Below are 14,959 nucleotides of genomic sequence, written 5' to 3'. Positions count from 1 at the left end.
GCCCCATTCCTGAAGTGTCCTAAGCCTGAGTAACCTGATACAGGGGGACGTTCCCTGGCCATGGAAGTGGGGTTGGGAGCAGATGATCTGTGAGGACCCACAGCACAGAAGGAAAGGAGAAGGGAAAAGAAGGAAGGGAGAAAGAGAGAAAGGAAAGAAAGAGAAAAGAGAGAGAGAAAGGAAAGAAAGAGAAAAGAGAGAGAGAAAGAGAGAAAGGAAAGAAAGAGAAAAAAGACAGAGGGGAAGAAAGGAAAGGAAAGGAAAGGAAAGGAAAGGAAAGGGGAAAGGGAAGGATGAGGGGGAAAGGAAAGGAAAAGGAAAAAGAAGGAAATGAGTGGCACATGTGCTCTCCTGTCCCGCGGGCCAGCTGGGTGCTCTCTGAGCAGAATAATTTAAAGTTGTTTAACGGGGCGGTGCGGCGCTTACAGGCGGCCGCTCCCCTTCCCGCTGTCTTCCCGGTGCTGGCAGGGGAAGGCTGCGAGAGGGACGGGCAGGAGGAAGAGGAGGAGGAGGAGGAATAATGAAGCTGACCCGGCACTGTGAGTAGGATGCGCCCCGGAGCCGCTCCGGGCGGGATGAGACCCCCATGGCCAAGGGGAAGGGGCGAGAGGGCTGATGCTGGCTCAAACCCCAGCTCTTAGTCTGGAATAAGTCATGCTCGAGTCTTAAATATATCCTCATTTTTTTAGTTTTTTTCCTGTGTTCAAGCCCCGCTGCGTGTGTGTTAGCGAGGTGTGGCTGCGTGGGGGTTTGGGATCAGCTAAATACAGAATAACCCAGCACTGGGCTCGCATTTAGTGATTGAGTTGTTGCCAAGAGGCACCTGAGGGTCGAGGGAAATGAGGAGCTGCTGAAAGGTGGAAATACTGACACAGGACACGAGGGAAGGGCAGGAAACTCTCTCAGGGGAGAGGAGATAGTAGGATAGGGAGATATTAGGATTTTAGGGAAGGGTTTTTCACCCAGAGGGTGGTTGGGTACTGCGCAGCTCCCCAGGGAAGAAGGGAGCACTGAACTTGACAGAGCTCTGTAAGGGTTTGGACAATGCTCTCAGGCACAGGGTGGGATTGTTGGGGTTGGACTGGATGATCCTTGTGGGTCCCTTTAAACTCGGGATAATCTGTGATTCTGTCATTTTTCCTTATGCTCTGCTGTTTTACATGTCCTGCCACACCTCCATCCTGACTGTCCTTCCTCCTGGCTTCTCTCTGCCACCTCCTCTGCCTGGCACTGTGAGTATCGTGAGTGTCCCTGCCTCATGACAGTGACAAGATGGAACTCTCAGGGAGCTCCTCCATGGCAGAAATGGAATGAGGGAGGCACAGCAACACCTCTGCAGCTCAGTGTCCCCATGGTGCTCCTTGGTGCTGAGCAAACACAGCCTCCAATATCAACAAGAGCACAGTCTGCCTTCCCTGCATGCAGGCTGCACTTTGTGCTTTATTGTGCTTTATTGTGCTCTCGATTACCTTAACTTTGTCTGAGCTTATGGCTTTGCTGTTAACTGTGTAGAGGTTTGCACTGTGGAGAAACCCAAAAATGAATGTATGTGTGCAGGATAAATAACCTCAGTAAACTTAAGAGAGCCAGCTGGACCCAGCAATTTGGGTCAGTGAGGTCTCTTGATGCCTTCTGAGTCCCAAAAAGCAAAATCAAAAGTTGGTTGGCAGTGAAAATATTCTGTGAGCTTTAAAAGGTACAAACTATGCAGGAGAATTGGGAAATCTATTGAGCCTTAAAAGGCATATTTCAAAAAACTTTTAAGAAGCTTGTGTTCTAAATAAAATACAGAATATATTATAGGTTCACAGAACTATTTAGGTTGGGAAAAACCTCCAAGATCATCAAATCCAGCCTTTGATTGATCACCACTCTGTGAAATGGAGAGCAGCACTGAGTGCCACAACCAGTTGTTTCTTTCACTCCTGCAGGGATGGGCACTGCAAAGCTCCCTGGGCAGCCCCTGCCAAGGCCTGAGCTCCCTTTCCATGGGCAAATTGCTGCTGCTGTCCCAGCTGAGCCTGCCCTGGCCCAGCCTGAGGCCGCTCCCTCTGCTCCTGTCCCTGTTCCCTGGCAGCAGAGCCCGACCCCCCGGCTGTGCCCTCCTGGCAGGGCCTTGTGCAGAGCCACAAGGGCCCCTGAGCCTCCTTTGCTCCAGCCTCAGCCCCTTCCAGCTCCCTCAGCCCCTCCTGGGGCTCCAGCCCCTGCCCAGCTCCGTTCTGGCACACTCCAGGCCCTCAATGCCTTTCTTGTGGTGAGCAGCCCGGAACTGGAAACAGGACTCGAGGTGTGGCCTCACCAGTGCCCAATACAGGCAGGTCCTGCTCCTGTGGCCACCCTGTTCGTGATCCAAGCCTCAGCCCATTGATCCAGCCTGTTCAGATCCCTTTGCAGAGCCTTCCTGCCCTCCAGCAGATCAACACTCCCACCCAACCTCGTGTTGTCTGCAAACTGAGTGTGCAGTTGATCCCTTGATCCCCTCACCCAGATCATCAATAAAGGCATTGAACCTGACCAGCCCCAGAATTGATCCTGGAGGACACCACTCAGGACTGGGTGTGGCACCATCCCCCAACACCCCTTGAGCAGATAATTCTTAACCCAGGGAAGATGCACCTGTCCAGGCCCGGGCTGCAGCTTTTCCAGATGTGTGGGAGATGGTGTCAAAGGTTTTGCTGAAGTCCAGGCACACAACATCCACAGCCTTCCCCACATCCCCCAGGGGGGTCAGAAAAGGAGATCAGGTTGGTCAGGCAGGACCTGCCTTTCCTAAACCCTTGCTGGTCCCTTGGTTATCATGTTTGTGCCACGTGATCACACTCAGGATAATCTGTTCCATGATTTCCACCAGGGAACATCAGGCATAACAGCAGTTAGACATTGTACTTTCTCTTCTATTTAGATAAAAGGCTGCACTGTTAAGCCTGTTTTGCAACAGTTGCTCCATAATAATGATGAAAAATAGTGCAAATACATTGCAATGCACCACGCCCCATCCTGTCCCCAGAAATAGTCACTAAAATCTCTCAATAAAATTGTCATTTTCCCTTCATTCTTCCAGGGTTTTGTCTTTGATACTTGTGACTTGGCCTCCTGTATTAATGAAATATATTTTGTGCATAAATCTGATAAATTTTTTTAATATTGAAAAAGAGCTAAGGTCATTCTGCTTGGTTCCAGTAGCTTCCTGATTTGTGCATGTGGACTTTGTCAGTGTTTGTGCTCACATTACTGCTCAAATGACATGTCAGAGTAATTTCAGTATTATTTTAGTGTGGGTTTGCACCACTACTCGTGGTGGAGTGAGAGATTTCTCATGAGTAATACGTAGGGAAATTCATAATAGCTGAAGATCCATTACATTACTTACTCAAGCTTATTCCTTTGATGAAAACACAGTAAGTTTTCACAATATTTTCCCTGCAGTCACACAAATGTTTCTGCAATGTTTCATTGGGCTTCTTATTTTTAAAGCTGGGAGAATGCAGGAATAACCACGTGGAGAAATACAAAGAGGGAGTAGCTAGAGAGGAAAAAATCTGTCTTTATGGTAGATTATCAACAGAACCTGTGTGAATAAAGTCTGCTCTTATGGAAAAAAAAATCAAAGTTCCTTCTGGCATGAATAACTAGAATAACAGAATTTTTCAGAATTTGGATGCAGACCAATTGGGCAGAATTCACAGGAGTAGCAGAAATTGCAAAACAGGACTTGAGGAAGACAAGTGAAAAATCTGGCCTTATTCTAGAGAAAGGGTAGGGCAGAAATCTTAATGTTTATAAAAGGCAGTTCAAACAAGGAAAGGAGAGAATTATCTCATGAGTGTAAACAGTTATAAGGAAGGTTCAGACTGGATAATACAAGATATTTTCTAGAGAGCTGGCAAAGTAAACATACTGCATAGTTTTGGACATTGGTCCTTTTGAAATCAGTTTTCAGGACTACAAAATGAATAACTTTCACTTTAACAGACCCTTGTTTTGAAGGATGGTTCTTTGAAGATCAGGAAGTGACTCATGCCTCTAAAACAACCTATTCCACTGCTGCAGTGTAATATTTCCTACTTTAGCATAATAAATTAGGTGGTGTGTTTCATCAGGAAAGCCATCAGCACTTCTGGTGTTGAGGAAAAGCAGATATTTAATAGGAGGAGGAAGCCTTCCACAACAAGGTGCTAAAACACTGGCACGGGTTATCCAGGAAGGAGGTGGCTGTCCCATCCCTGGAAATACCCAAGGTCAGGCTGGGCAGGGCTCTGAGCAGCCTGATGCAGCGGAAGAATTCCCTGCTCATTGAAAGAAGGGCAAATTAAATTAATTAATTAGATTGAGGGTCCCTCCCAACCCAGATCATTCTGTGATTCTGTGAATGCAGTGAGAGCTCATTGTGTGAAGGGGATTGTTTGGGCTATGCTGTTTTTACCCAGCATGTTAAAAATGTGGGTGCAGAAAATTCCCTGCTTGCTCAGTATTTAAAACAATTCCTGAAGTGTTTGCATGTCTCAAAAAATCAACAGTAACTGCAAAACACCTCTGTAGTACCCAGTATTTACTTTTCAGAGTCAAAAATCCTACAAGGATTGAGTTAAACTTTGTGTTTCTTTGAGGTGCTATGGATGTGCATAGAAGAGAGTGATTGGGGGAATTTTCTGCTTGAAGATCAAGTTTTAGAAACAAAAGGGGTTGTCCTTGGAGATAGGAATTCACCTAATACTCCATTGCCACATCTCTGAAGGCTGTGGTTAGCACAGTGAATCAAACAAAAACCAGCCAGTTTGGGTAGCAGTGCCAGAAAAAAATAACAAGATTTTTTGTGTTGCTCTGAAAACATTTTTATGTTTTTTGTTGGGTGGGTTTTTATCCTTTTTATTTTCTCCTTCACAGTTGTTCTGAGATTATTTGGATTCCTGTTGGCATCCTTGGCTGCTTGGTATTTGGGATACTTTCTTGCTGTTCATGTACCCCAAAATACAGTATCTATTGCTGCACTTCAAGAGATTGGAAAGAAACCAGTGTTGAGGGGTATGTTGTTGTATTTATTTCTTTTTTTTTTCTTTCTTATACTGTATCTGATATTGTGTGTTTATGTGCTAAATAATAAATGGCTTGTTAGCTAAGGAATCATTTGGTATGTGCTATTATAAGAGTGAAGTTGACTGTAAAGTTAATTAAAGCAAAGCTAAACCTTTTCTTAGACATTGTTTTTGAAGAAACACAATGTCAGCCTAGTTTTGCAAATGTACAAAAGTAATTATTTGAGCACTGATGTAAGAACAACTAATTTATTTGTGGGCAAAAGAGTGCAAAGCTGCAGCTTTGTTTCTATTACACGTAATTTATATTTATGATAAACAGCTGAACCACTAACTAAACTTTGTAAGTAAATTCTCATTATTTTTTAGCTCTACTCTGACCAGGTGGTTTACTGTGTATATTTTTGTCATTCTATGACTAAGTTATTGTGTGAAAAAAGGGCTTAAAATAAGAATGATAACTATTCACTTCAAGCTGTTGGTAGGAAACCTTCATCCTGGTAGCTCTTGTTTCCTGTTATGTGGAATAGCAGATAATAATTATCTTATTTTCAAGTTTTTTGGATTATACCTCTTTGGAATCAGTGATAACTTGCAGCCCAAACCAACCTGTGATGAAGCTGCCACAATCCCAGGATTCTGCGTTCAGATGTTTGAGTTCAGCAGGTTGGCTTTAGGTGGTTCATCCCATGTTGAAATTGTTCATGCAGCATCCAATAAAACATTTTTTCCTCTTTGCTGTTGCAGCCCCAGCCCCCAGAAGGCAGAAGTGTGGCCTCTGGGCTCCCTGCCCACCTGGGAACTTTGTCTATCGCATCCTCAGTGGTGGTGCCAAACACAGGAGGCCTAAAATTTGTTTTGAGGATGAGGAGTGAGTACCATTCTAACTTTACACCTAAGCCAGTGCTTTTAAAAGTGTTTGGGTTTAGTAGCAGCAACTGAGCTCCTACCAGGGGCTCCATTCTGGTGGAAAACTTCAGAATTTATCTGCCAGTATTTAAGTATTTTTCTTTTTTTTTTTTTTAACCTAATCTCCAGTGATTTTCTTTGTTCTTCTATATAAGCTGCAGACAATTGTTAGTTTTCAGCAGGATTTTTAATTTTCATGGTGCAGGATTTACAGAATTCTGACTGCTCAGCACCTTCTGAAAGTCAGATTCTTTCACAGCTTTTCAAACTGGACAGGTGAAATAACTTCAAAACCTTGCAGTGACCTTTCCTGGAGACATAATCCACAGAGAGTACAGTCACAAAAACACCTCATCTTGTTTGTTTGGGGTTTTTTTCCTCCTTTATCTTCCTGGCTGCAAATGTGTGAAATATTTTCTTGATCTGGCTCATTTTGAAAGAGTCATTGTTGAACGAAACTTACTGATACGCTGTGCAAGATTTTTAAGCTCTTGTTTACAATAGAGTTTTGAATTAAATAACTGAAGAAAATATAAGTATCAGAAAATTACTTCGCACTGGTAAACATAACTTTGCACAGAGCTTCTGGACAGGTGTCTTTTACTGATATTGTATTTATTTCAATTCCAGGTTTATAAATGAAGGGAATTATGAAGCTGAAAGTGGCATAATCATTGCCATTGTGAATTGTAAGTAAGGGAAAAAAATGTTAAAGAGACACATACTTTTGTACTGCAATAAATTACCCGTGTTCGTGGGGGGATTGGATATTTTGTTTTGTGGGGTTTTTTACCAGCTAGTATGGAAGGGAAAGGAAAATATTGCAAACCTGATTCACATGAATGTAAGAAAAACAAATCTGTGTGATAAAAACAGTCTTCTGGGTAAACAAAAGAGACATGTTCATAATCAATAGAGGAAAACAGCATAGAAAATGTGCACCTAGATGTATTTTATTAGACAAAAGACTTGTAGTACAGCGAGAATATCTGTGATCTCCAGCAGCAGGACTCAGCTTTCAACTTCAGTCCTTGATAAATTATATCTGCTGCTCACTGATAAGGGGGAGGCAGGAACTGAGAGCTATAGTTCTGCCTCAAGGTGTAGCCATGGTACAAATTCCTTTTCCAGACTTGTTCAGGATATAGAAAGACAAACTCAAATTTTAATTAATATTAAACTGCCATTTGCTTACAGTAAAAGCCCTGGAAGCAGCAGGTGTGCTTTATTCTAGGTTTGGAGGCACCTAAATCCTAAATTTTGATTTAGATGAATGGGAAGGGTGATGAAGTGCAGTGTATTCAATAATGGGTCCAGGAAAAAAATGAATGCCTAAATCTTGTGGAAGAGGGGATAAAAAGGGAGTTTACAGGCACAGTCAAGCTGGCTTTGATCACAAAACACTTATATTTTAATTTTTTTTGTCTCACTATTGCTAAGCAAGATCTTGACTTTGTCTAAACTTGTATGATTTTGCTGAGGATTAAATTAACCACTGACAAGAATCTATTACAAATTTTTCCCCAGTAAACTACTGCCCCTTTTTTTCCAACAATCATAAAATCTTTCCTGGGTATAAAATACAAAAATGAGTTTAAAATGAAAGTAAGAGGAGAAATACTCATCTTGAATGCACAAGCAAGATGGTAGCAAATAGAGCAGGTAAATCTGTCCATTATCCTGCACCAGTCTGTAGCAAAATATATTTTTTTACATGTCCACTAATTAGATCAGGCAAGATAATGAATGTTCTTAATTAGTGCCTTATGGATGAAAGGTTAAACATCTCAAACACTGCACAGAATAGAATTAAGCTCATTCAAATAGTCTTAGGCTTAACCAATTTTCCTATCTACAGCTGTGACCTATTATAGTATATTTAGATATAAAAACATGGAAGCACACACAAGAAAATTATTTTGAATAAGAAGAAATAAAAATATTTAGTCACTTTTGATGATTCGGAGACCATGCAAAACAAAATATTCTCCCCAAATCTTAAACTTATTATTTCATATTTCTTCCAATTTAAGAACTGAAACACAAGAAGCCAAATAATACTCAAAATTAGGGATGTCTAGCTTTAGCTGAAAATTCTAGGTTTGCCTATTGAATAAAATAATATTTGCTCATATTTAGATTTTTTTTTAATTACAGATAAAACAGGAAAACTCATTTCGACAAAATTTTTTGAAATGTGGGCAAGAGGTAAGAAAAGAGTCCAACAGAGCTTTTGTTAGTGTTTCTGCGTTAAGAAAAGACAGATTCATGTAATTATCCTCCTCTTTCCTGTTTGACTTTGTATTCTCAACAGGGATCAGCTAGAAACAAACAGCTGCTGTATTCAGAAAATATGTTCTGGCCAGATATGATGACAAATTTAGCCTGAAAAGCTGAATTTCTCCTGTTGGTTGAGATAGTTAATGATCTTCTTTGTTAAATTATCTTGTTCTTTTCCCCTTTTTTGTTTTGTCTTTTTCTTTGGTCTCCATTATTTCAGTCTGGTAGAAATAGCACTTAACCAGATATGACATCCAGATAACTTCACTCAGCAAAATTCCTTTTCCTGCCATATCTTGTTTTATTTTAGTTATAAAATCATCATAGGAAATTTGCTTATCTGTCTCTTAACATCAATCCACATAGCTGGAAAGATTATCTACTTTAAGAATAGCTTTTAACACATTTTCTATACGTTGAATGGCAAATTTCCTTCCCTATTAGTGAGGAGAACCAGAATGCTCTGAGGCACTGGAAGGTGATTCCCTGATTCCATAAAAATGCTGGTGACTGTGGGTGCATGAGTAGGAATGTGATGTGTGTGCCAGGAATAACCAGCTGTGTTATTCTGCTTATTCTGTTATTCTAATAATTTGTGTTATTATGACTCCACAGACCACTCAGGGGAGATGATGGATTTCATCAGGAAAGCACCAGAAGGGACCCTCCTTCTGATGGCCACTCAAGATGATGGCAGCACCAGGTAGGAGGTTATGGAGCCTGCGGGGCAGAGAGGTGAAAAGCTGGAAAATTCATGTTGGGAATTGGTGTAAAGGAATGGTAAATTCCATTCTACAATCAGAGTTGTTCTCTCACTTCTTGTCTAAAAGTTTTAATTCCATGACTTTTCCATGATTGCACATATCTGTGTGTTGGTGCTCCCTAGGATGGGTAGATATTATGTTGTTTAAAAGCACTCCAAATTTTGCTGTTACCTCTGGGTCACAATCTTCTTTACTCTGAAATGTTATTTATCCACACCTCCAATTATGATGTCTCTAGTGTGCATTCCTTCTACCATCATAATCTGATTTTTCAGGTGCTTTTGAATCTTTGGGAATTTTTAGCTCCATTCATAATATGGTATTATTCAGGAAAATGCTTAATCCATGTTTGATACCCTTGTCCTTATTTAGGAAGGATTGAAGCACCAGACAGTATTTGATATACATTTTCCTTTCTGCTATGCTATTACAAACAGGTTGTATTATCATCAGTCACTTACTGAGAAGGAAAAAATTTGATAAATTCAATTCTCTCTGTGAATTCAATGTCATGCTGCTACCACAGCTCTCAGGACTATTTAAATCTAATTTTTGCTTCTGCAGGCTTAATGCTGAATGTTAAGTATGAATCAGCCATGATCTTTTTCATAATTTTTCACATCCTGAATGTGAACACTCATTTTTTTAACACTCATTTTTTCATCACGTTTTCCTAGGTTGAAAGATGAGGCCAAAAAATTATTGGAAGAACTGGGAAGTAAAGAAATAAAGACTATAAAGTTCAGATCAAGTTGGGTTTTTATAGCTGCCAAAGACTTCACTCTGCCAGATTATATCCAAAAAGAAAAGGTCAGATTTGTTTCATTTTCACTTTATATTTGTGTGTATATCAAAACCAAAAACTTTGGGAATACCTTGCCCACAGGTTCCAGGAAGACTAAAGATACTGTTTTTCACAGAGATTTCTGTTTGCATCTGTGCCCTTGCTGTGTTGAGTTTCTGTAAGCCCAGTCGTGCTCATCATGTGACTGAGGCAGACAGAAATGAGAAAACCCAACACAGAGTTCAGGTCCTTTGATGATGGTGTGTCACTGTCATGTTTTCTGAAAAATCCCTTTGCCAGGATTTCTGTCCTGGGAAGCTGAGAAGCCTCCAAGAAAAATGAAAATAATATTATCTTGTTTGCTTCTCCTGGGTTTACTGCTTTGGAATGTGGTTGGAGATTGTTTATCCAACATGTGAATTGTTTTTGCTTAATGACCAATCACAGTCCAGCTGTGTTGGGACTCTGGAGAGAGTCACAGGTTTTTCATTAGTATCTTGTTAAGCCTTCTGTCTGTAACCTTTCTCTATTCTTTAGTATAGTTTTAGTACAGCATTCTTTAATATAAGTACATAAAATAATAAATTAGCCTTCTAGGAACAGGGAGTCAGATTCTCAATTCCTCCTTCATCCTGGGGACCCCAAAAATACCACAATGCTGATTCCCTCCACAGCCTCGTCAAAGTTCCACAGTGGGGTTCTTTTCCCAGAATATGACTGGATCAAAGAATGGTCAGACTGGAAGGGCCAACAGAGGGTCCCTGGTGCCACCTCCCTGCTCCAGCAGGGCCGTCCCAGAGCACAGGGCACAGGGCTGGGTCCAGGTGGCTCTGGAATGTCCCCAGGAGGAGCCCCCAGAGCCCCTCTGGTCTCTGCTCAGGGCTGGGCACTGCCCAGGGCAGAAGTTGGGCCTCCTGTGAGGGGAATTGCTGGGCTCAGGCCCTGCCCGTGGCTCTGGGGCCATTGCTGGGCCTGGAGCAGAGCCTGGGCCTGCTCTGAGCTCTGCACACAGGGACAGACACAGGGACAGCCAGGGACAGACACAGGGACAGACACAGGGACAGCCAGGGACAGACACAGGGACAGCCACAGGCCCAGGCAGGCCCAGGCAGGGCTGAGCCCCTCTCTCTCCCTGGGGCTCCTCTCCAGGCTGAGCAGCCCCAGCTCCCTCAGCCTTTCCTGGGCACGGAGCTGCTCCAGGCCCTTGCTCAGCTCCAGGAGCTCCTGGCCCTGCTGTGCTGAGGAGCCAGAGCTGGGCACAGCAGCCAGAGGTGCCCCAGGGCTGGGCACAGGGGCAGCATCAGCCCTGACCTGCTGGCAATGCCCATCCCAATGCATCCCAGGACACTGTTGGCTTTGTTGGTCTCTGCTGGGCACGGACAGCTCATTGTCCTCAGGTCCTTCCCCATGGAGCTTTTTCCCAGCAGGTCACTCCTAGGTTGTGTTGGTGCAGAATATTTTTGCAATATTCTTCACATTTCAGAGCTTCTGCTGGACAAAGATAATCAGTTTAGTGTATATCATGATAGCCATCTGTGAAATAAATAAAGCACTCCGTGTAAGAGAGGAACTGGCAGAATCTTCGCCCATTATGTTAAGCAAGATGTGCAACATTCTCCTCAACTTCCCAATCCTCCTTCATTACCCCCTCCTCTTGTATAAGGTTTGAGAAACTAATATATAAATAGAAAAAACTAGATACTGATTTTTTTTTTAAATTTATTTTATTTTTACAGATAAACCACTCTGACCAGACAAAGAACAGATACAAAGGCTGGCCAGCTGAAATCCAAATAGAGGGCTGTATCCCAAGAGACCTGATCTGAACAAATGCATACCTCATTAATAAAGACAATTCTATATTTTTATACCTATGACTGTAATGAATTGCCTCCAGAACTCAGTAAGCATATGAACACCAATTGTACAACAAGTCAAATGCACAGTTTTTAAACTATCTTTGCACACTGTGGTTTTATGCTAATCTGAAAGCAAACAGGTATTTTGATAAGAAGTGAAAATAAAATAGTCTGGTTTGGAAATGCAGTGTTCAGGAACTCAGTCATAAAATACCAGGATTTGTGAAAGTAAGTATAGATTGTCATTAATACTTTTAGGGCTTTGGTTTTACTTGTTTCTTTTTTGTATGTCTTTTCTTTTGGTTCCCTTTAAATACTAATACACAAACAGGACTTAGTCTAAATTGCAATCTAAAACCGTTTGCAATACAGCAAATTACTTTGATGTCAGTTTATTAATAACATTCTTCTGTTCAGAGAAAGAATGGCAAGAGCAGGCACATTTGTTGAGCTGCTTTTAGTGATGTTGGCAACACAGAACAGCAATGCTAACATGTAAAGATCCAGTTACTTGAATTATTTTGCCAAATTTAGGTTGCAAATCTACATAGTTTGATTTAATTCTTTTTTCTTCCTTTAAATTCAAATTATATTAAATAATGTAGGGACTTCATGCAAGCCTAAGGGTTGTTCATGTTAAATATAGAATCAAACACATGATTGAAAGGAAGCTGTAGAAACATTTATTCAATTTCCCTTTTTTAAAGCACAGCATGTGTCTGGACTGGTCTTAAGTGGTGTTGGTCCCCCTGTGGTTCAGACATCTCCCATATGGCTGATTCCATAACTTAAGTTGCTTCCTGCAGCATTCCACTGTTATTCTAATTATTCCCCAACCATATGGAATTAATCCAAAAGGACCAAGCCAATTACATGGAGAATAACTCATCACTATTCTTTTTATATCATTCCATGGTGTGTCTGATGATTGTCCTCATCTACTCCCTCCTGCCTAGACTGAACCCACCTGTTTTAATCTTTCATTACATTTTTTCTTGATATTAAAACATTCGTTCTGTGGTTCCTGCTTGAAGCCCCTTTCAACTTCAAATGAAGCTTGAAAGCTTCAAATCTCCAACTGTGTCTGCCACCTGTAGTCACTGCTGTGCTCCCAGCAGCTTTCTGGTGTTGTGCCTCTCACCAATCCCTAAAGTTTCCTGCTGCTGGTTTGCAAACTACTCCATAGCTCAGGGACACTGCCAAAAAAATCCATTTAAATTAGTCTGACTCAATTTGACTTTGGCAGACTCAGTGGTTGCTCCTTAGCACCTTGCTGCTGATGGGGTTGGTACAAACTGAGCACTTCAATAGCTGTTTCTATGTTTTTCCACATTAAGTCATTCTTCTTAATAATAATAATTTTTTGGGTGGTGCTTGTGTTTCTGGCAGGACATTTATTCCTTTGCATCATAATCACCCTTTGCTACATGCCTGAATTATAAAAATAACATAATTACAGTGCTAATGGCTGGCAGTGCTCAAGAGTGCCAAGCTCTGAGACAGCCCTTGAGCTCTGTGGAGTCTGACAGCCACTGCCTCCTGCTCCAGGCCACAATTAATCTCACATCAATAACAATTAAATTTTATTTCAATTTCTGTTTAGCAGTTACCGTGAAGTACAACATTCTCATGCTTTACATTGGCTCTGTTCTTCACACTCTGTACAAGTGTTCCACTCTTTGCAACAGTAAAAGCTGCAGCTCTTTCATTTGAAACAAAGATCAAATCACTCTGAGAACCTTTCACAGCACAAATTCCTGCAAAATGGTCTTTAACCCGTGGTGTTTCCACTTTTACAGAGATGAAGCTGAGTCACCTGCGCTCGACAGAAGTGTGTTGATAATCTGCAGTGCTCAATAGCCATCATCAGCTTTGTTTTCATTTGTTCATGACACAGTATTTAAATATGGCAAGAGGACTCTCAAGTACTTTGACAATGGTCTGACCTGAAGAAATCACGCAAAAGTGATCACTTGCCACTTTTTCAATCACTTTTCAGATTAGAAGCAATCTTTAAGGGTTGGTTTGAAAGTAGAATTTTGACTTTGCACCCACGATTTCAACCGTTTTAAAAGAACTGCCTCCTAGGAAGAAGTGAAAAGCTTTTTCATGGAATCCTAATTCTGAAAATTTAATCTGGGGGGAAAACAACAGCTGCAGTGGTGGAGGTCAATGTTCTCCATGCCAGGTGGAGTTGCCAACCACAAGAAGCAGGTAGGAACTGATTTCCTGCATTCTCCTGAGCTGGGAAAGTGCTGGGAAATACCTCTGGGTGCTTATTACACAAGTGAGGTCACCACCATGCAGCAAGGTGAAAGCCTGCACAGCAATCCATCTTTTTCTAACCCCAGCAGGCAAATCCCATGGGAAGCCCTGAGCTTTAGGCTGTGGCATTACTCAGGGCGCGGGTTTGTGGATTTAGAAGTGGGATGGCACAGCAGGTGGTAGCAGTGGTTTTCCACATCCTCTGCATCTCTAGAAATACCCATCCTTCTGGTGCTTACCTTTCCTGGGCAGACACTGGAACCACAGGCATGGCTGGAGCTCACCTTGGGTGGACACCAGAGCTTTGTCCCTATCATGCCAAAACTTCCTTTCCTATACTTTGTCAGGGGCAGGTTCCCATTTCAAATATCCCCAGCAGAGGACTCCACACATAGAGATCCCTTGTATCCCCACGTAGAAACATATTTTAGATGCTCCCATTTTTACCTCCTAGGTTAACATGACAACCAGTCCTATAAAGAAAAAAGTACCTGGACAAAGCTCCTTTTTTGCTTCTCCATTTAAGAGCATGAGAAGTGTTTCAGGGTCCTGACATGTCTCTGAAAAATCCCTGGATCCCTGGCAGTCCAATTTGATGGCAGCCATTGAAAATATTGATCAAATAATAAGTAACATTTTCAGTTCCTCAGTGGCAGCTGTTTCTTCATGTTCTTTGTGTGGTGTTATCTAACTCAAAGTGGGAAGTTTTCACTATACTTAAAAGAAAAATAGAAGACAGGAAAAGAAAGTGAAAGATGCTCTTTTTGAGGCAGGTTGTGCTTAAAGGAAAATTCTGACCAAGAGCAATCCACCCAGACAAGCAAAGAGAAGCTGATGCTTTTATTTAAACATAGTGCCTGGAGGGAAGTAATGTGTGACTGTGATTTATGTGATCTCTTCTTAGCTGCAGTGAGATGCTGAACAATGACTAGAATTCAGGGGATTGAGATGGGTGGCTTTAATACCATTTGAGTGACAGCAGTTCTTTTCTGGGGATTTGATTTCAGTTTTGATTTCAGTTCTCAGCTCTGTTTTTTTGTGGGTTTTTTGTGCTGTGTTTTCATT

At 41.7% G+C, this 14,959-nt stretch overlaps 1 protein-coding gene across 1 annotated transcript; it reads left to right on the top strand.

Moving 5' to 3' along the window:
* The first annotated feature begins 511 nt into the window (after positions 1 to 511).
* Positions 512 to 11,596, top strand: FAM3B (FAM3 metabolism regulating signaling molecule B). The gene is made up of 8 exons (XM_054290069.1): positions 512 to 539; positions 4,885 to 5,022; positions 5,781 to 5,904; positions 6,573 to 6,631; positions 8,100 to 8,150; positions 8,838 to 8,925; positions 9,664 to 9,796; positions 11,507 to 11,596. Exons 1-8 carry the CDS (start codon positions 521 to 523, stop codon positions 11,594 to 11,596), a joined length of 702 nt encoding a protein of 233 aa, XP_054146044.1. The 5' UTR covers positions 512 to 520.
* Positions 11,597 to 14,959: the final 3,363 nt, after the last annotated feature.

This window comes from Melozone crissalis, unplaced genomic scaffold (assembly GCF_028551555.1).
Source record: "Melozone crissalis strain CALT ecotype California unplaced genomic scaffold, PUWL_Pcris_2 ptg000075l_1, whole genome shotgun sequence".
NCBI classification, from domain to species: domain Eukaryota; kingdom Metazoa; phylum Chordata; class Aves; order Passeriformes; family Passerellidae; genus Melozone; species Melozone crissalis.
The sequence above is the reverse complement of the archived record's forward strand: the minus strand, read 5'-3'. Positions and strand labels throughout refer to the sequence as shown.

Bases quoted from the DNA above. Each gene is read 5' to 3' on its own strand.
- FAM3B (XM_054290069.1), top strand. The intron at 5,023-5,780 runs GTATGTTGTTGT...TTGCTGTTGCAG, and splicing joins AAAGAAACCAGTGTTGAGGG to CCCCAGCCCCCAGAAGGCAG. The intron at 5,905-6,572 runs GTGAGTACCATT...TTTCAATTCCAG, and splicing joins ATTTGTTTTGAGGATGAGGA to GTTTATAAATGAAGGGAATT.